Source organism: Schistosoma haematobium, chromosome 1 (genome assembly GCF_000699445.3).
Source record: "Schistosoma haematobium chromosome 1, whole genome shotgun sequence".
NCBI classification, from domain to species: domain Eukaryota; kingdom Metazoa; phylum Platyhelminthes; class Trematoda; order Strigeidida; family Schistosomatidae; genus Schistosoma; species Schistosoma haematobium.
In genome coordinates, this window is record NC_067196.1 from 57357580 (window position 1) to 57380794 (window position 23215).

The window sequence follows — 23215 nt, forward strand, 5'->3', positions numbered from 1 at the left end:
ACCGGTTAGCATTGCACGTCGTGGTAGTCGGTGTTCAGGTATACGTAACACGTGGCCCAACCATCTCAGTCGACAAAGATCCACAATCTCATCAACTGATTTACCATCATTCCCTAATACCCTACGTCTAACCTCACTATTACTTATCCGGTGATCCCAGCAGACGCCAGCAATATTTCTGAGGCATCTGTGGTCAAATACTAGTAGCTTACGAGTGTTTTCTACTCTTAATGACCATGTTTCACAGCGGTAAATTAAAAAAGAACGGACTGCCGCGCAGTATACTCCTTTTATTGATAGACGGATATCTCGCCTTCGTCATAGGTGACGTAAGTTGGCAAAAGCCAAGCGAGCTTTTCGAATCTGTGCTGAGATTTCGGCAGACACCAACCCATTAGAGCTGATCAGACTTCAAGATAAGTGAAGTTGTCAACGCGTTCGACTAATAGTTAGTTCAATGTAGATCTTCAACTAGTATTTATACTTTAATGATAATTATCTGGTTTTAAGGTCTTAAGTTTAGATCCCTTGATACGGTAATTCAAGTTATTAATATAAAATGATTTTTTAAAATTTACTTTAAATATTTATCACAATTTCTTATTCGATTCATGGAGTGTATATTTAGCAAAAACTGTAAAGAAACTAGCGAGTCCAATAAAACTCAAAAGTAGAAACTTTTTTGATTTTCAATTAAAAAATTTATACCAACCGATTAGCATGAGTTAGTTTAACTACAAGTATAAAACATGTTTATTTCATAATGTTGAATGTGTCACTCAATTTCGTGGATTAGTTGAAGTTAGACATTAACACAGTTGGATGCCGACTTAGCGGTCTAGAGGTTTAGCATTCTCACGCGAGACCAATAAGTCCTGGGTCCGAATCTCGAGAAGCGGGATCGTGGATGCGCACTGAATGTTTGCCAGTTTGTTTGTTTATTTTTACTCATAATATTTCCTTATTTTAGTAAAGTTGATTAGAATGGAGTTTAATGAGATTGTGAAAAAAAAGTTTACGACTGCATCTCAAGTCTTATTAATTTCCAGTTTAAAATCAAGATACACATGTGTAACTTAGAAAAAAAAATTAGCACAGGTTAAATTTACGCTTGAAATAATCTGTTTCTGTTTTGTTACGTTTCGTAAGAGTTAAGTGTTCTTGTCTCAAACAAAAAAACAACTAAATAAGGCATATTCAGATGACTTTAAATTGTCATGTTTAATTAACAAATTAATATATTAAACAGTACTCATTATGTAATTGAACTGACTTAAAACTCTCAAAACAGAAATTAGGTGAATTGAACGTTTCGCTTGCCAATTCTGTGTGGATTTCCCCAGGGAGATAATCAAAATTATTATTATTATTATTAATGTCAAAAATACAAATATGTGCTTAATTGTTTTTGATTATTTCTCTTAAGAAGCTTAGACCACATTGTAGAATAAAACGTTGACGTTATAAATTTTCAGTTGTTGAGATTTCTATATGTACAATTTTTAATTTTAATGATTTTTATTCATATACAGGATCTAACTATTATGAAACTTTTCGTCCAAATCCGGACAGTTCTTATCAAACTATTTTTATGTCTCAGAAAAACTTATAGACAACCTTTTTGTATGCAAAGATGGATAATGGTTAGCAGTGGAATCCAGGACGCGAGTTTCATCCTATTTGGCACTCGTCAGTTGAATGTACCTGTATCCCAGAGTTCATGTTCACTGTAGGACACGAACCTAGTACCGTTCGCTTCAAACGCCATCTCATTATCCATTTAGCTACTGATCCCTAATGGCCACATGCTTGTGCATTGGGGTGAATTATAAATTCACTGGGTGTTGTTTTATTTGTATCTTCTCATTGTTCTTTAGGACTGCAATTGATCTGTCTCGTATTGGCATATGTGTGTTCCGTGCGGATTGCCTCGATATAGCCTTAAGTCATGGCGGTGGGTTCGAGTCCCGAATTGAACATCAACTCAGAGATGCAGGTACGTTCACCCGAAGAGTTCAAAATAGGACGAAACGCGCTTCCTGAATTCCACTGCTAGCCACTATCCATCTTTGCTTATAAAGCTTTTGACTTAAGGCAATATCAAGGCAATACGCACAGGGTGCACATATGTCAACAAGAGACTGATGAATTGCAGTCCTAAACAACAATGGGAAGGTACAAGTAAAACAACGCCAAGTGAACTTAATCTTTTTGTATGTTTCATATTCATACAATGACTTCTATAAATGATAAATGATACCATAGATTCCTGACATTCATTTATTGCTGTCAAAAAAAAACTGTATTTTATAATTCTTTGCATTACGTTTAGTCAACTACAGTGATAGAATAAAACTACACAAAACATTGGAATGTATTTTGTCATTGACTTTGTTTGAATTAAGTATCTATTCATTAAGATTGATTTAATTTACAATGGATTAATTAGGCAAATTTTTAGACGCATATTTAAAAAAAAACCAACTTAATGTTTGTTGTTATTGTATTGAATAAATAAATAAATCGAAAACTTATTTTCATCAACAAGGAATGTGCCAAAATTAGTGTTATTTGTCTATTTTCAGCTTTATTATAAAAAAAGGACCATGGGTCTTTCTTTTAATAGACCAAGTAAGAGATAAACTCAGTAGAACAATTACTTTCTAATTTGTCTAATCATTTGAGTAAATAATAAACCAAATAATTTATTAGTATTTAATAACAGTTGACTAATGAACTGATAAGATGTAGTAAATATTTAATATGAAAGTTTTGTTCATGCAGCAATGTATAATCGTAACACATGAATACTCTGTTAGGAAAGCGGATAAGAGGAAGGTCAAAGAACAAATTACGTCGGGAAATAAAAGCTGGAAAGAACTGAAAATGATTGCTCAGGACAGGGTTGGATGGAGAATGCCGGTGGGCGATCTATCCTCCTCAACGAGAAGTAAAAGACGTAAGTAAGTATGAATACTCTATGCTGAGTAAATCTAAGTAAGTCGATATATAATTAGAAATTCACTGTATATCTGAGCAAATATGTATTATAGGCTATATTAATCAAATAATGTTTTGGTAAAAGTTTCATTTTATTTTCTTCTGAAGGATTCTTCATAGCTCGTAAATAACATTTATAAAAGTTTTGTTTCAAAGTATGGAATGTCATAATGTTCAGCTATATATTACATGCTTTAAATCTTGCATGAAATCGCTATTATTGCTAGTATTATTATTAATGACTTTATTCAATATTATATTTTTGGTACAATACAGAATTCTCAGCACAAGGTATTTCAGCAAGTTTCCTTTCCTTGTTTCTTCATCTATCCTGATAATAAATATTGAGTGATCACAAGTTAGATTTTAGCAGTTCAGGTATCGACATCTGGTTGTACTTTTCCCATAAGTTGCACAGTGAAAGATTGTAAACTTTTTGTAAACGCGCCTAAATAGTTCATGAGATTAATAGACAAAGTAAATTGTGTTAAAACAAACAAAAAATAGGTGACTTGTCGACATATTTTGTTGTTAGAAACAGGTAGCGAAAATATTTAAGCAGGCCGCCAAAATATAGATTTGCAATTGTTTTCATATCACTAAGTAAAAATCTTCATTATATTGTACAAATTTGAGTAGTTTCTTTAAAATGAATTCCATTGAATATCATACTAATATCAAATGGTTATAAGTAATGTATTGAACTCCCAGTGAATACTATATCATGATAAATATTGAAAATAACAAAACTACAATATCCCCCCCTTCCTTCAAAAAAAACATTAAATCATTATTTTTGTGACTATAAATCATCGGTAGCTTTAACTCCTTTGTTTTCTCCTTTGTGTTCAAAATTACATTGATCAATGTATGATTTTTATCAAACAAATGATAGTTTTCTAAGTAATAATAATAATAATAAAGCTTCCTTAAATAAGCTAAACATTTCAACAACTCTCACACATATACATAAACTCGATGTTTTATTTACATTTCAATATTTGGTTGTTATGAAAATTCTTTCTATTAAAAGAAAGAAAAAAAGATGACAGAAATGACATTCATATAAAAATGTTTCTGTTCTATTGTGTTTTATTTATTTTAAGCTGAAAACATCATAAAAGAAGATAAATGTATAGGTTGCATTCATTTATCTTTTCTTTTTTTACTATTTTTCTTAAAAAGAATAGTCAACTTTATAGCATATTTGATTTTAAAGTTAAGGTCATATTATTCTCTATCTTAACTACTTGGGTATCATTCAGTCGAACTAGTAATTTGTAAAGTATCTGATTGTATTGAACTAGAAATAATTACAAGTATTAGGGTGACATTTGTTGATGTCGCTTCATTGATGGATATTTTGGTCTTGTCTTCAATAGATTTTATCAGATAAACCTTATGTTATAAAAATTTGTCTATTGTAATCATTGAATATTTTCTCATTATTAAGGGTTGGACGTATTCTCCGTCAATGTTTCAATGGATTTCATACAGTCTTTTGAAGGCATTAGAAATACAAGTTAAATTCCATAGTTGACTGTCAAGAGAGTGACCGATGCTACTCAATATGAAATGAATATGCAACTTTTGTATATATATATTCTGTTCTGCAACATATGATCAACGTTAGTACGTGATAATAGTTTTATATTGAAGCACGACATTGTCTCACAACCATTAGTAAACATTTTAAAAATCATATGATTGCATAGATTTTCTTTATTGTTATGTCTTAATCTTCAAAAGTATATATATATTGGTAGTTTATTGACTTGTCATTACTTAAAATGTCTTCTAAAATCACTTAAACGCCATTCTTGGAATTTTTCTTTCCACTTGAAAACATTTACAGTTTTTACTTATTACATTAAAACGTTCATGTTTATACCGATCTTTTTTTACTTCATTAACAATAAACGCTACTAACTAAATTCTAGTTCATTTAAAAAAGACTTCGTCAACCATTTTTGAAAATCATTTCATCTTGCTGTTATTCTTTCGTTAAAACAATGTTTTTCCATAACACCACTGACTGTTTTTCTGTTTACAGCATTATTACAACTTTAAATTAAAATAACTACATAATACATGTTGTAACACATGGTTTGACACAGTTTTAATACTAAAATAAAACGAACAAGAATGTCTGTCGGAAAAAAATTAATTAAATTTCTAGGTAGCTAAGTTGTTCATTTACAAAAAATTGACTATAAGCTAGAAGTACTGGGTCAGGAAAGTCACTGAAGTCTATGGTGCTTTAGTTATGGATTTTAAAATAAGATTAAGACTCATAGTATAAAAGGATATTTATGTGTACACCTTAGTCTACTTGAGCTGAAAATAAAATTATATTTCTAATAGACAGTAGCGACAAGTTTATTTTTTCCCTGTTATGTAAGAAACGGTTAAAATTTGTCTATTTTATTAGGTAAAATAATTTCATAACTAAAATTTGAAATGTAATTGTAACCAACCTATTTGTCAAGAGATGCGACTTAGATATATGTTACAAGAAAACCTTCTGTATCGATTTCTTTGCAAAACATTTAATCAATAATTATACCTTAATCGCGTGAGAATTATTAAAGTAGATGGGTCTGAATAAATATTGTCTTATGATGTCCAGTATTCATGACAAAACTAGATTGTTTTTAGCTGTTTGTTCTGACTATCACATTTCTAAGTCACCGTTTTGTGAATACTTTATAAAAAAAGTTACCTTAGTTAGTATTCTCATTACTGAATTTAATCTGACACCAAACTGATTTTATTTATAAACTATAGAAATTTCACATATTAGGAAGGTAATAGAGTAACAAGATGTTAAGGTTTAGTACTAATAGCTTTCAATTGAATCTGTAATGTGAATAAATTGGTTTAATCATATCTTACACCTTCGGTTCAGTTTAGTTTTTAAAACATTTAAAATTATAGGATCAGAGAAGTCTTTTAAGTTATGTTTTATTTTAGATTTCACTCAATAAATTATGGAAATTCAATCACCTATCCCAATGAGCTAAAAATCATATCAATCTTAAGCCAAGATAAGGCTTAAACAACATAAACCAGCAAAAGATTTTCTAGTTTACTTATATAAAACTTCAACTTAAACATTAGCAATCTTTCTTATATCATACTAGCAAAAATAGACAGATTAATTATATATAAAACTAATATCTATCCTCAAATAGTATAACCGTTTTTGTTAAATTCAACATGATGTTTAAAAGTTTTAATTCAAACTTTTAATATTTATAAATTAACTCCTCGAAAAAAAACTACTGAAATCCTTCCATACATTGATCTTTTCATAAAACTCATTAACGATTCATTTCTTCTACTGAAATTGTTTTGTAATAGTAGACATTTTCGTTTAAATAAACAGTAAATGTATTTATATGTGAAAATTACATTTGAAATAATCTCAGCGATTGAAATTTAAATAATTCCAACGTTTCGTCCAGCTAACTTGTTTGGACTTCTTCAGGGTTATAAACCCTGACTTCTCTTTACTCGGCGCCCAACTTCTGTCAAACTATTCATTCTAACCCTGGCGAATATTCGTATAAAGTAAATGTATTTCTTAAACAGAAATTTTTAAACATTTATGAAGTAGATTAAAGGAATGATTTATTTCAGGTTTCGAACCAGATGAGATTTATCACCCTATAGCATATTATCTATTTATAAAGTGAAAATTACATCAGTTGTCTAAAGCTTAAAACAATAACGAATAATTTGGTTTGTGTGCTTATGTGTAATATTTAAATATGTTTAGCTAATTTTAGTTTAAGAAGTTCCGCAAGCCAGTTTCTTTTTGTATTTAATGCAGTGAAAGTCATCTCCTATGAAAAGTAATGATAAACAATATTATCAGATACAAAAAGCCCCATAAATTTTGATTCTCTAATTTGGTGAATTACTGTTGTTGCCAAACGGATTATTTTAATAATTATATAGTTTTGTTTTATATTTTTCATTAAATGTATATTTTTGATCGAATTCCCGTCTTTCCATAAATCACAACAAGGACAGTTTTAATGTCGTCAAAATCAAAAGATTAGTGTGATATGTAAATTGATTTTATTTTTTTTCTTTCTAATGTCATATATCATCCGTAATCTATAGTATGGGACTCCCTAGCAGTGCGCATCCATGTCCAGTGTTTCCAAGGTTTTCCATGGTGGCCTAGCTTCAATTGACTCATGATCTTAACCATTGAAATTACTATAATATCCACAAAACTTCTAAAATAATTATTTGATCATTATTTAACAAATTTATTCTATGTGTTTTTATTTAGAAAAATTGTAAACACTATTATTAAATGTGAATATACTGACTGACTGATTGATTTTCTGGATAATTTGTGATAGAAAAGTTTATTTCCCATATAATTTAAGCATAATGAATTTAATCAGAGAGGGGTTTTGTGGAGATTGTAGTAATTTTAATAGTTAAATTCATGAGTCAATTGAAGCCAGACCACCATAGAAAACCTGGAAACACGAGACCGATAAGTCTTGGGTTCGAATCTTGTGGAGTGAGATCGTGGATGTGCACTGCTGAGGAATCTCACAATAGGATGAAACGGCCATCTAGTGCTTCCTGGTTTTCATGAATTGAACTATAATGAATTTAATTTATTGAAAGTTACATTTTTCTCTAGTCATAACTTGAAAATAGAATCTTCATTTAAATTAACACGAATTAACATTAACTACTTAATAAAAATATTTTCAATATAAAGTTTTAAAAATTGTTCTTGTTGGAAAAATTTCTCTAGACATACTTGCAAACAGTAGATGATTGTGTAAATAAATGATTTGAATTCTTATCATTATGCTCGCACTTTATTTTCTAGGTAATGATAAACACCCCTTCATTTTTAGCATAACAGTGAAAAATATAGTTGACACTTAATCATGTGTTTGTTGGAAAATGACTGAGATGAGTCTTTGCAGTTTTATTGAGAAACGGTTAGTGATGTTCATTCATCTCGGTGGGGAATCAATTGATGACACTGGGTAACTAACATGCCATATTGATAACTGAATGAAGTAATTAGAAAGAAGTGAACCCTTGTACTCCAGCTCTACGATCCAAACCTAATGGGCATGATGAGAAGACTGAAGTTTCTAGGTTAGAGTTCTGATGTGTTTGGGGTTTGTAATCCTTTAGAGTCTCATGCTAGAGCAAGAAATCCACCCAGTGCTACACGGTACTCAACGATTTCTCAATTCTTAACGAGTGGACAATTAAGTCAATTGCTTATAGCAAATATTTGATATTTATTAAATTCTACTAAAATAAAAAGTTGTTTAAGGTTTCGCAGAATTTTGTAATCGTTTTATTAGACTATAAACTATTTGTACAGGTTAGTAAGAAATAGGTATCTTAAATTGGATTCAGGTTTAAATGAAATTCAAATTCTTATTTCGAAAGCCTTTGTATGTTTCGATAATAAACTCTGAACTAACATTGGGCTCAGTTTTCTCGAACCATAAAGTCAATTATCTCCTATCTGTACAAATATAGATTTGTTATAACTAGCTAGTTATGTACATAAAACACATAGTCTATGCATGCCTTTCTTCAAGGTTCCACAAATTTCTAAGATGCCACAAGTTATGAAACTCAGATAAAAATATGACAGTAGTTAAGATATTTTCTTCCTTACCAAATGTTTAAAGAAACAAGAGACACATTGAAATTCATGTGCCAAACATGTTATACAGTACAAAGCTGATTGGAAATGTTTACACTTGAAGATTATGGCATATAATGAACGTTCAATGAAACGTTCATTATAAATCTGAATATTTAGAGTTTAATTGTAAATTAAAGATGATTTTTTGTACAATTTTGTGTATTTTGATCTGAGGACTCTTAACTATTACCATATTTATGATATTGAGTGAAGTGTTTATTATGATCATTAAATTTCAACTTTTGGTCAATTTCTATGGAATATTTCTATTGAAAATTATGAGTATCCACATTTCTCTAAACCTAATTCATTGTAAAAAACATTATTTGTCACCATACGTTTACATTGATATTTATTCCACAATATAAACAATTTTCACATTTATATTAACAAAAAGATAATCTAGAAGCCGCATTGTGTAGAAGGTTATTCATTATTGGTCTTGAATTTATTCTTTGAATTGACCTATTTTATTGTATCCTGTTTACATCTGCAAATGTACTAGAATAAATACTCAAGATTTGCATCATTATTTTCTCATTTAATCATGTGTGTTAATTATCAATAGCTTCTTTTATTTGATAATCATTATGGAAAATAATACATATTAACGTGATCTAAGTACTTTATATGTATTTTTATAGTCCATTGTATTATGAATTAAAGTACACATTTATTTTTAGATGTAATTGTTATCATTAAAATCTACAGGTTAATTCTAACATGTTTTATCAGTATGAAGGTACTTGTATAGAATGCATATGTTAAAACTAAATTTACTGAAAAAAAAACAAGTTATCCCTTGTTAATAAATAGTGTATTACAATCTGAAACAATAAAGAGAATTCATAAAAATGTACGTATATTTAACACACTTCCCAGATTAAATTCACTTTGTATTGTCTGTTTGAATCTTCCCATTGATTTTTAGAATTACAATTGATCAGTCACTTATTGGAATATGTGTATCCTGTACAGATCGCCTCGATATTGCCTTAATTTACAAACATTATAAGCAAAGGTGAATGATGACTGGCAGTGGAATCCAGGACAAGTGTTTTGTTAATGCGAAGATTCAAACAAACAATACAAAGTAGATTTAAACTTTACCTAATTGCACAAGATAGCAGCTATCAGGACTCAGTAGCTGATTGAATAACGCGATGGCATTTGAAGCGAACGGTGCTAAATTTGAGTCTCGGAGTGGACGTCAACACTTGGATGAAGACACATCCAGCTGACGAGTCCAAAATAGGACGAAACGCGCGTCATAAATCCCACTCTTAGCCACCATCCATCTTTACCTCGCAAATTACTACAAAATTAAGATCAAAGTTTAAATTTTTAACAGGTATCTGAAAATATAAACTATAAAGTACAGTAAATTACACTGTCAAGTCACTTGGTTTTATACTTTTGTTAGATCAGCATATCCATAAACTTTATTGTTTTATTGAAATCATGAACCGATTGATGTTAAACCACCATTAGAAACCTAGAAGAACTGGACGGCCATTTCGTCCTATCGTGGGACTCCTCAGCAGTGTGAATCCACTATCCCTTTCGCTAGATTCAAACTCAGGGCCTTCAGTCTCGCACGCGAACTCTTAACCTCTCACAAGCTAGATCGTGGATGTGCTCTGCTGAGGAGCTCCACAATAGGACGAAATGGCCGTCCAGTGCCTCCAGGTTTTCAATGGTGGCCTTACATTAAACGGTTCATGATCTTAATAAAAAAGCTTAATAATCTCCACAACCTTATACTCATAAACTTAATAAGTGAATATATAAGATAGAAATTAAAACACATAAATAGTCTTTCATTGCAATTCTTTTTGTTTCAAAGTATTTTATTTGAGAGTGATTTAAATTTTAATTATTCGTAATATCAGGAAACTAGTACCGCTTTTAATAGTCTATTTCAGTTAATTCAGTTTCTCTCTCTCTTAAATTAGTATCGCCTTATGTTGGGCAAGAAATTTCATTATAAACTAATATACATTAGAAGATTTTAATAAAATTCACCGTATTTTTTTTACAGGTTACTACCCTATCAACATAATATTACAGTAATAAAATTCTAGTTTTTTTACTTTTAATATATATTTTTTTCTTTATATCTTTAAAGAAAATCTGGTTTAAGTGTTTACTTACTGATCTAAGTTCATTATATTGAAAAGTTTTGCTTTAGAAGTGAATTAGTTCTTAAGCGGTTCTGATATAATCCAAAATAACAAATTAAGTGATTACTTGATAAGAGATAAACAGATTTTTGTTTTCAAAATCTTTTTTCTTAATCCTTCTACTTACACAAAACAAGAAAACTAATTTCTATGTAATCAGGTTAAAGAGAAAAATGTTAAGATACTGTTGCCTTCACTTATTGAGATAATTTGAGATGTTCTAGTGATTGGATAAAAGGATTTTTTTTCGTTTCAAACATCATATTTAAATATTTATTCCTATTTAATCAAAGGGAATTTTTATGTCAACCCTAATTTTTTTTTCTAATATTTCTCTTATGTTTACCTCAGATTCCTACTCATACTATGACGTCATAAGACTCTTTATATTTAGTAATATATAAGAGAAATCTAGACTGATCTGATGGTTTGCCTAGTTTATTTGAACGTAGAATATGTTGATAGCAAACATGAACCTTTAGCTTGATCCATAGATAAATATCTAATTCTTTGTGTCGTAAGCACATTGGGATAACTTTTTCAGTGATTGAATATTTCCCTCAACTGTAGATATTGGATAAATGAGAGGAATAAGTTGTATATTTTATAATAAATGATTTGGTTTTTCATATGTTAATTAAAATAAATCAGTATGCATACATCATTCATATAGGTCTTTTCTTATCTATGAAGTAATGTAATAGACGAAAAGCGAATTAAATAGATCATAATAATCAAAAACCATAACATTCGCTACAATATGAACTAGTGATTGTCCACTTATGATTTGCCGTTAAAAATTATTGCTGTACAACATTATTAGTTAACGTTAATAAAAAGTAATCACACCGAAGCAATAGTTTCTATCGGTAAAACAATCAAATGTCAATGAAAAAATATTTTTTTATTAAACAAATAATTTTAATGATGATGAAGTCAGAAAATGACGTCGAACGAATGTGTATTCCATGAATTCTAGAGAAATAGAGCTACAGCAAATTACAAAATAACACTAGATAATATCTATTGTACTTTGAACTAGTCAGTACTTGAAATTGTTCGTTCTTTTCTAATATGAAAAGGTTTGTATAGTTAAATCCAAAGGGTCTTTAAAACGTCTGATACAAAACACTCCAAGTATTTGTAATATGTACTACTGATTGAGAATATTATTATATGATATAATGATTGGTAGAGTGTTACATTTCATTCCACATGTAGACTATACCGTAACTTTGTCGCTATTTTCCATACAAACTTGGAAGGTTTCCGATGGTTAGAAATATGCAAAAAGTAGGTTACGTAATATACAATAATTCACTGACAGCTCAATAGTTAGTCTGCATATATAAATTCATGGGTTATAATCCCTATTTTACTGGTTTGGCGTCTTTTATGTAACGCATTCTTTTGACATTTTAATTAAAATACTCATTGATACATGAATAAAAATTTATTTAAAAAAAACTATTTTGAAATTGTTTAAAAGAAACCCTATTCCATTATTGTAAAACATACCGTCCTTTAGCTGAAAGATTTTTAACTTCTTGTATGGATATTCGAAGTGATACATCTTTATGTTGTTCATTTTCCAATTCCGGTTTGGCACGTCTGCGTAAACTGTTTGTTTGTTTTTTTAAAAAAAGAAAATAGTTGAAAACAGAAAATAATGCTAACAATGAAATTTTTTTATTAAATATAACAGAATCTTATTTTAGATTAACAAAATATTCTCTGAAGAAGTGACTTACATTAAGTCACGAAACGTCAGCAAAAAATATAATTTTTCTACTCATTGGGATATTACAAATATATATTTATTAATAAAACAACATACAATTTTCATCGGAAATCATTGCAAATACATTGTTATTAGTAGTCTGTTTTTCACTTATAAATCACAGCATAACCTTGTAATAAAACAATTACTAAATTCACCTGATATTGTTTACTTGAATCTTCCCATTTATGTTTAGGACTATAATTGATTAGTCCGTTATTGGTATATATGCATCCTGTGCGTAGTGCCACGATATTACGTTAATTCACAAACATTATGAGCAAAGATGTATAGTGGCTAGCAGTGGAATCCAGGATGTGCGTATCGTTCTATTTGAGACTCGTCAGCTGGATGTACCTGTATCTCAGAGTTGACGTTCACTCTGAGACTTGAACCCAGTAACGTTCGCTTCAAACGCCATCGCGGGATCCACTTAATTACTGAGTCCTGATGGGTACTTGAGTTAACATCAACTCTGAGTTGCAGTTACATTCAGCTGACGAGTCCCAAATAAAACGAAACTAGCATCCTTTATCTCACTGCTAGCCACTATACATCTTTGCTTATAAAGTAATTATTACTTGTAATTATTAAAAATGAAATTTAATGAAGACAATCAATTGTTTGTAATATAGACAAAGCAGTTTTCATCCGTCTAAATAGCTTACATTTAGCTTAACATATTATAGATAAATATCAAAAGATGAAAAGCTAAATTATACGAGTCTAGTACCCCCGGTTTTGAATACAACCCTAACAATAAACTTTGTATAAAAAAAGTAGGTAGTAATTAATAATGGAATTTAAATACTGTACAAGTTAAATAAACAATGTTTGATACAATAATCAATATTTTGAAGATAAGTAAAATTTAATTACTAAAATATTCTTTTAAAGAAACAAATTAACTTTGATTTAAAGCAATTGAAACAAACTAACAAATTGTAATTATTGACAAATTCAGCCGAACTAAGAAACGTTATTCAATAATTTACATAAACAAAAGACATTCATTCAATATAAATAATAAACAATAAACAAAGTGACATAGACATTGATGATATATCAAAACAAATAAAGATTTTGTTTAAATAAACAAGTTATGACAGAAAATAATCAAAATCAAATTGAACTTATTTCATTGATGAAAAATAATAATAAAAGAAAATGATAAAGTTTTAGAATGAAGAAAGAAATAAAATTAGGAAGTGTCATTGTAGTTTGACTAAATGCGGTCAATAATACATATATCATAATGATTTCGGATGTGATACATAGAAGTGATAGTTATCTTGAACATGAAATAACTAAATCTTTAAGATAAATTATGACAGAAATTGTCAAAGCATAAGTTAAATATAATTTTATATATATGGTTGGTTTATGGCTTAAGTTAAGGGAAGATGAATTGTATATGGAGTACTATGTGATCGTGACTATGATATATTCTGTAATCTATAGGCGTCAGAAGGCTTCAAAAAGTAAACCATAATTTAATCCGTCACCCAAATATACATAACATTTAAATTGCCCTAAATTTTAGTACATTTAAATGTCATTGAAAAAAAGGTTTTCTGTTTATAGTTGGTGTTATATTCTACTACTGATGGTTACTTTAATCAAATTAGTTTGAAATCGGCATGTATAAGCTTGGTAATACAATACGGGTGTTTATATCTGGTTATTTTAAATTAATTTAAACTTTTCAGAAAATATGCATATTTATTTAAGCCTTGAAGATGAATAACACAAACATCTAAATGAATAATTGGTTAGGTAACAAACTAGATGTAATATTTATCATATTATAGCCCAAATCTAATTTGTAGTTGAACTTTTTAATTTCAATGTCAAGTTGATTCAATCTATTATAGATCCTAGTGGTATTGAGAAGCATTGATAAACTTGGATTTCAAACAAACAGGCTCGTCGTGAAGATAGTGTAAAAAGTGTAGAGAACAGCCTTGAATGTAGTCTGAATTTTAGAAAATATAATTAAAACAGTACAGATATTTCTTGTTTTATGGATACCTCGAACTCTTAGAACTATATATATATATATATATATATATATATATATATATATATATATATAATGAAAGTATGAAATAAATTACTGACCGAATATTACTGTTGAAGCAGCGATTCAAAGGAAATATTTTGTTCATGACTAACAAAAAGCGTACCAAGTATACACAATATTCAGTAACAAGATGTAGTTGCAGTTAAGAGAGTAATTCAAAAGATATCAAAATATCATTTACTTCTCATGGAAACTTTGAGAATGACTTTTAGATTATGCCACTCTGATTCTTACTTTTGATTGAATTTTCATGAGGAAAATTCTCGAGCTCAGACGACCTTTTCTAAGGAATCGATGCATGTACGTTAACTTCGTGATCATAAGTATCAACCCAAAAATCATTGAAGCTGCATATTACGTGGCTTTGAAATAAGACTAACCGATGGCAAACTAATTATTCAGTGGTATAGATTATGTAACTAGACAATACAAGAAACAACTAGTTTATCGATCGAAGAAATCAGTTATCTAATCCACAGGGAAAATCCTGAAGTGCTATTTATTTTGTGTATGTGTGTTGGTGTGAATCACAGCATTTTTTTCTCAACTTTTCCTTTAACTAAATAAAGAATGTTGCTTTTAATGCTTCAAAAATACTTTTGTGTGTCTAGCAGAAAAGTTAGGTAGTGATTAGAATATTCTAGCCACCTTTGCTAAATATTTCAAATTTTCACTTACTTTAGTTAAAAGTTGTTCACTAAACACGAAAATTTTGTAAACCTATTATGTTCTAACGTTTAAAAACATAAAGAGAAAAGCAATTTATTTTAGAAAATCGTCTGGAAGTTTTCAGATTTTAAGCATAGCAGTTCGTTTGGTTAGGCTTCCGGTGAACGGTCATTATACATAAGCCCACTATTTCTAAAGAAAATTTTTACTAAATAATAATTCTCTTTATATCATAACCAGGTTACACAGGGGAAAATTCACTCTACAATGAATACCAAAATCCTTGGTCACGTAGATTAGTATAATGGCCATTTAAAAATATTACACTGTATTATTGAAGAACATTTTGCTTCATTCGAGATTTGTTGTTGACATGCTTTTGTAAGTTATTGCATGATATGAATCTGGTTAAGGGAGACACATGTAAAGAAACATTTTTTAAATTATCTAATAATCGGTAATAGATCTAATGAAAATACAGCTAAGGATAAATCTTGCTGAACACCTTGCATATCAACAGAACCTAATGAACTCAATTCCAGTGGTCGAAAAACAAAAATATCACTCTATCACGCTATTCTGTATTATTCACCATTTCACACCCGTTTAACTCTATTAAACCAGTGAATTACTCTTTTACTAGTGACTAAATAATAAGGAATGTTGGTTGTAAAAGAAAATTAAAATTTGCATAAAAAAGATTATTTGAGTTATGTGTGAAAATCCCATGGAAGAAAAAACGATGGAAAATAAACAAATATTTGAGAAATCAATGACATCGGTTAACTCTATATTTATTTATTTTAATGATGATTGAAACCACGGAAAGATATATGTTGTACAGCTACTTAGAACCTGGAATCATCGGACGACCGTTTCGTGCTAGTGTATGACTCCTCAGAAGTATGCACTCATGACCCTGAAACGGCGAATCAAACCCAGGACCTCCAAGCTCATACGAAAACGCCAAACTCTAGACCATTAATTCATTATCCAATACTGCACAAAATAACTTCAATCAAACCACGACCATTTTTCATTTTCATCGATGAGTGTCTTCCTCAAATCCGATAAGGATGAACTCCATTAGTCACGACTTCTTATCTGAACTACGAAAATTTCCTCTTGAAGCTAACCACCAGTGAATACACGACTACTGCTACTACTACTGCGCACAACATTGAGATGTCTCATACTAAGGCGAGACGGCCGTCCGGTCCTTTCATATTTTTATTGGTTGTCTAACTAAGATGTATTATTGATTTTATATGAAACTACTTAATTCCCTAGATCCCACTCTGAATTAACTCACCAAAAAATAATTATGGAAATACAACGTCTATGTTTACATTTGTTAAGGAATTTAAATACTATTTTAAACTTCTATTCCACTGCTACCAAAGATTGTTCTGCAGAAGAATATATAGGGAAATTACAGTAAGAAAAACAAATATATCGATCATTAATATTGTTGATACAATAATCTCTGTTAAAGTGTTTTTAATCGCTTGTCAGATTATTGATATAACAACCCACAATATATTTTACAAGATAATATATATATATGTATATATTTGTTTATTATTTTATTCATTTCTTAAAGCAATAATATGATTTGTTTAAAAATTTGTCTCAGGGGTGCTTGCGTCATTGATTACTCATGCATATATGAAACATACCATAGAAACATGTGCAAAATGCTGTATATCCTTATGAACGAATCACCAACGAATTACACTTACTTTTATTGACCTTCTTTAAACAACCAAAACTAACTACTATACACTGTAAACATATAAATAAATAAATATTGTTTTGCTAGTGGAAATAAAAGGCATACCTTTTATGGAAGCAAATATCTGTAGTAAATAGGTATTAGTTTATTTATTTTTCTATTCATATTGATGATTTAATTAATTTGATTGGAAAAATCTACAATGTGGAATATTTTAAAGTTATATGTAAATGATTTGCTACTTGTGATGCTCTTAGTTACATTTATGAATAAAATGAATTCAAGTTTAGAAGTCAGTTTTTCCAAGGTTTTAAGTACGTTTATAATAATTAGAGAGAAGTGACAACAAAGCTCATTTCAGGATTCCTAATAGAAAAATGAATGTATTTCTCTATTGTAAACTATATGAATAAGTTAATATATTTGTACTATTTAAACTTCGATTAATTTTGATTTGGTTATTTATTCTCTGAGGAGGCGGCTTACATAAGTCACGAAACGTCAGAAAATTTAATTTTTCTATGGATTTGGATATTACAAAAATATATTAATTAAGTTATTATTTTGAATAGTTTTAATGAAAAGAACGAATTAATTACTGACATATTTATCTTCAAATGTCTCTTGTTTTAAGAAGAGACTATTCATGTTTATCTTGTCAGAAATATTTAGGAAGGAAAGCATTACATAAACAATTTGATTGATAAAGTAAATATTTTATAGGGAAATACTAGTCATGAATAGATTGTAATAATATTCATTAGTTAGTTAAGATATACTAACATGGTTTAAAAACATTATAGACAGCTAAATCAATTTAGGAATTATTATACTAGATGTTATATCTTCTCTATGTAAACTATTTACATGTTATTGTTATGTAACTGTTAAAGAACGATTTCCTGACTTTGTTTATAAATTTTATTAGATACAGATTCTTGAAAAGCATTTGTATATTTATGTGTGATCATTTACTTTGTTAGTGGATATTAAAAATGCACGGAATTATTACTAGTATTTGTGCTTTTAGTTTGTTTAACTAGCATTAAGTACAACAAGGATATCATCAACAGATTAATAAGAGTTTTTATGTGAAAAGTAAGTTTGGTTAACTTTACCATGTTATTGAACTCAACTACGAAAGAATGAAAGTAGCCGAGAACCTTTGAATCAGGATCAACTGAGAACTCAATTATAGTTTTACTCTTTATTGGCTATAGATGTTATTATTTATTTTATCAGAGGTCTCTTATCGTAGGTCATACAAAAAGTCAGCTAATAACATGTTGTGCAAATTGAACAAGCTATGGACAACTCACATTTGATCAGAGTATTATTTTACATTTCGCGAATATATTCTAAAACGTCTTGGATCAAAATGAAGTATTTGAAAAAGTAAGATCTTTAGAAATATCCTGGACATAGGACATCTGATCGATACTTCAAAATCTTTTAAGGTGAATAAGAGACAACATAGTTGTAGTCTTCTAAAATCACCTGATAATATTAGGCGTCAGAAAAACAATTTGTTTGCTCAAAAGGAAACAGTTGTTAACCTTTCTTTGCCTTGGTAACACGTTTTTCTCTTCACATCACAAAAGTTTATTCAACTCTTCATTTCAATTAATTGAATCATTATCTCTTTCTCTTCTGTTTTCCACTTTATCGATGATTCCCTTTCAACTTACTGTGCTTTACTCGTTTTATTTTTGCATATTATTAGAGTTTGTCCATCGTGCAACCACGTATTTCTAGTCTTTTGGTCTTTTGTTATTTTCAGTGTTATAGGTTGTTTTGCTACACAAGATATACATATACAATATTTCCATTTCTATTTAGTGGCTTGAATTTATTTGCATCCTCGCTATAATATGCCGATCCGTGTTCGAAGCAACTTCCAAACAAACTAACTTATTGAAATCATGAACCCATCAATGTTAGATGATCATTGAAAACCTGGATGCACCGAACGACCGTTTCACCCTTGTGTGAGACCTCCGCAGTGTGTATCCATAAGTCCTTACGCGGGGCTTGAATTAAGGGCCCCCAGTCCTTTGAGGGAACGTCTAACCTTTAGACCATTGAGCCGGTATCCAACAGTGTTATTGTCTTACTTCAACCAATCCACCGTATCGCTCAACTCCAAGCTGAAAACTAATTCATCTAAGTATTTTCAATCTGTTTTATAATCAGAATTTTTAAATTTTACAGGCTAATAGCAGCATATGAGAACTTAGCGACATAAAATAAATTTATATTACAATCCTCAAATTTCTCTCTTCAATGTTATTTTAAGTTTTATTCAAACGATCTATATATAAGTCAATGAGTTTAAATGATGTTTTCAACACAAATGAATATTGGCTTACATTTAATATAAACTTTAATCAACTAGATAATATTTAGTGTGGATTTAATGGCTGACAACAATGTGCTCAGGCTTCTAAAGAACCACTGTAATAAACAAAATTTAGTTACTTGAATGTTCAAAATATTCACATAATCACTTTATTGTTTCGATAATGCAATGAGAAGATGAAGTTTATCAGAGTTATGTGATATATTTGCGCAATACATTTCGAACAATCTGATCACACATATACTTGTTAAGACATTTCTATATAAAACTTACTAGGTCGACTAGATGGTTTAATGGTAAACCTTAACAAAGAAAAATAAAGTACACAAAAACAACGTGATAACCACTCTGTATAATAAGTCAGTATTACCAGGGTAGGTTAATGGTTGATAAGAGCAAATTGTTTTTGAACATGTAAAGGGGGTTTCAGTCTCCCTATAACCAAGGCTTTAATAAACCTTAGTATACGTCCTTAAAGGCTTTTCCGCAACACCAGAAATGCTGACATTATATCAACCCTATGACCAGTCTCAATCAAATGTTTCGCGAAGGAGGATGATGTCTGTCTATCTTGTGATCTTATTTGACCATTGGAATTCATTTGTTTTTTGCAACCATTTGGGTATGTGTTCACCCACCCTTAATTGCAAATCACGATTGCTCCTCCCTATTTACATGTTCCGCACATACATGTAAATTGATAGACACAATGTGATGTGATACAATCGCTTTCGTGTTGTTTGGGCTTTTGGTAAAACCTGGACCTTTGTTTTTCGATAATGACAAGTTGGGCTGCATAAAATGTCCGGTTGATAGCTAATTTAAGTCTCCGTTTCAACATGAGACTATTTGTATCGCCTCTGAATAGTAAACGTAATGTAAACTCGCTTTTTGGGTGCTTGAAGAGTCATAGGTCAAGTCATATTGCAACCCTTCCAGCGGTTTATGAACTTCAAAGGGTAACCATTATTGATTAACGCATCAGTCAAGAGCTTCATCTCTACTTCAATAGTATCACTAGTACAAATACGATTGATTCTATTGAATAAGCTCTTTATTAAACCACGTTTGTAAAGAACTGGGCAGTGACCATGAAAATTAAGATATTGCCCTGTCCATGTTGGCTTTCTATATATAGAACGTTGGATGGAACCATTATCTCTCCTATTAATCATGATGTCTAGAAAAGGAAGTTGGTTGTTCTTTTCTTCTTCACTTGTAAAAGAAATGACTTGTATTGAATTATTTTAAAAAGTGGTTTATATTTTCATATTTATCCCCTATGATTATAATATCATCAACATATCGTTTATACAGACCCATATTTCGAATTGAGTCTTCAACTAAATTTTCAACATATCCCATGAACACAGTCAACTTAACTCTAACCTGTCTAGCTGACCTTTTATTTTTATATATAAATGTTCTTAACAAGTATATGTGTGATCAAATTGTTCGAAATGTATTGCGTAAATATATTACGTAATTTTGATCAATTTCATCTTCTCATTGCATAATCGAAGTTTATTGTTTATCAAATATTTATTACTGTAATATTACTAATATGAGTACTTTTCCTATAGATCATTATTTATTTTAAGGATCAATTCGATTTAGTTTTATAGATATCAATGCCAAGGTTGAACTTAATAATTTTAAGTAAACTAAGCATTAGATAGAATGTTAATTATATATATCATTGATTTATATGTGAAAATAATATTTGAAATATTCTCAGCGATTGAAATTTAACTAGTTCCAACGTTTCATCCAGCTAACTTGTCTGGACTTCTTCAGCGTAATAATCAAAAGAAGTCCAGACAAGTTAGCTGGACGAAACGTTGGAATTAGTTAAATTTCAATCGTTGAGAATATTTCAAATATAATTTTCACATATAATGACTTCTCTATACTCGGAGCTCAATTACTGTCAAACTATTCGTTCTAATCTTGACGAATATTCGTAGATATTATTGATTTAGTTTTGTTATTAATATAATAATTTCTACCCAGAAAACATAATGGTATCCTTTAACTTTTCTTAATTCAGTATCATTTCAAGGATAAATATAAAAACCATTATATTTGATTATTATTGGTCAATTTACAACATTCTATTCAAATTATCTGAATTCATTTTTTTCCCAAATTTTTTTTACAGTTTCATTACTACCATTTATCTATAATAGAAGGGAAAAAACGAAACCGAAAAAATCTTCTATTTTAAGCAAATAGAAATGTATAAGAAAATATTGAAATATCATTAAAAATTAATGTTTATTACATTTTACATTGAACAGGTGTAGATATTTTTGAGCGTAGTTATTGTTTCGAATGTTTCATTAGGTCCTTTAAATGTTGATTAGGTAATTGAAGTTATAACTACCGTAATTGTTAACTTAATGAAAAAGTTATAGTAAAACAAGTTTCACAGAAAAATGTTGAACGCTTGCGAGCAAGACTAATAGGTCCTGGGTTCGAATCTCGTGGGGGGTTGAGATCGTGGAGGAGTCTTACAATAAAACGAAACGGTGGTCCAGTGTTTTGAGATTTTTCATGGTGATCTAGCTTCAATTTACTCAGGATGTTAACCATTGAAATTACTATAATATCCACAAAAACGCTACTGATATAAGATGATTATTATCGATAATTTAACTGAAACTCCCAAGAACATTGTCAAATGTACACCTATATATATCATGATAAATATTATTTATGACAAAGTTATTAGTTAACTTTGAAGAATTGATTATTGTAAACAAAGAAAGAAATTCATTGTATCAGTCATAAAAATTAAGATAGTTGATCAGGGAGAAATTTTAATTCAATGATGTTATTATTTTAGGGTGGAAAATTCTATTTTTAGATACTGAATATAAATCATTTTCAAATAAAGTAAACATAGATTGTTTGATGACTGATTTAATCAAAAAAGTTTTGACAACAACTTGTAATTACTTCATAGTTTGTAACATGAAAAGCTGTAAGATGAAAACAAATTTTAGATGAAAAGATTAAAAAATCACTGTTTATTCGATGAATAAGAAACAAATGTAGAAGTAATGTGGAGATAGTAACGCCAATATTAAACGGATAGTTGAGACATATGTAAAGCGAGGGTTTGAATACATCGCTTTTGAACAGATCAGGTTTAACTTGATAAATTACTAAAGTCTCTGACCCGTAAGCCTCTTCATTTTCATAAATAAGAACTTTCGTCTAAATTTAAACGAATAGTTTCATAATATTTGGGTGCCAAGTTAATTTGAGACATTAAAAAGAAGGATATATTTGTAAAATCTCAGCGAATGAATTTTAAGTAAATCCAACGTTTCGCCTGGCAATCTGGTCCAAGCTTTTTCAAGGAAAATATAATCAAACAACAAAATAGGTACAAGGTTCTTCGGTTTACTGTATACTGATTTTTTAAAAATCCTTCAAGTTGATTGGATGACTTATTCAGTATACAGTAAACCGAAGAACCTTGTACCTATTTATATTCGATAATTTTGTTGTTTGATTATATTTTCCTTGAAAAAGCTTGGACCAGATTGCCAGGCGAAACGTTGGATTTACTTAAAATTCATTCGCTGAGATTTTACAAATATATCCTTTTTAATGTCTCTTCATTTTCATTTATGGATAATTTCCAAAACAACTTTCTGAAAATACATAGACTAGGTTGATGAA

General features: G+C 29.6%; 1 protein-coding gene across 1 annotated transcript in view; it reads right to left on the reverse strand.

The window, feature by feature from the left end:
• Positions 1 to 23215, reverse strand: part of RASAL2_1 (Ras GTPase-activating protein nGAP) — a 103547-nt gene that overhangs the window by 48997 nt on the left and 31335 nt on the right. The window contains exon 2 of the mRNA XM_051209164.1: positions 12415 to 12516. Coding sequence (XP_051074595.1) covers positions 12415 to 12516 — 102 coding nt within the window. The remainder of the gene's footprint in view (positions 1 to 12414; positions 12517 to 23215) is intronic.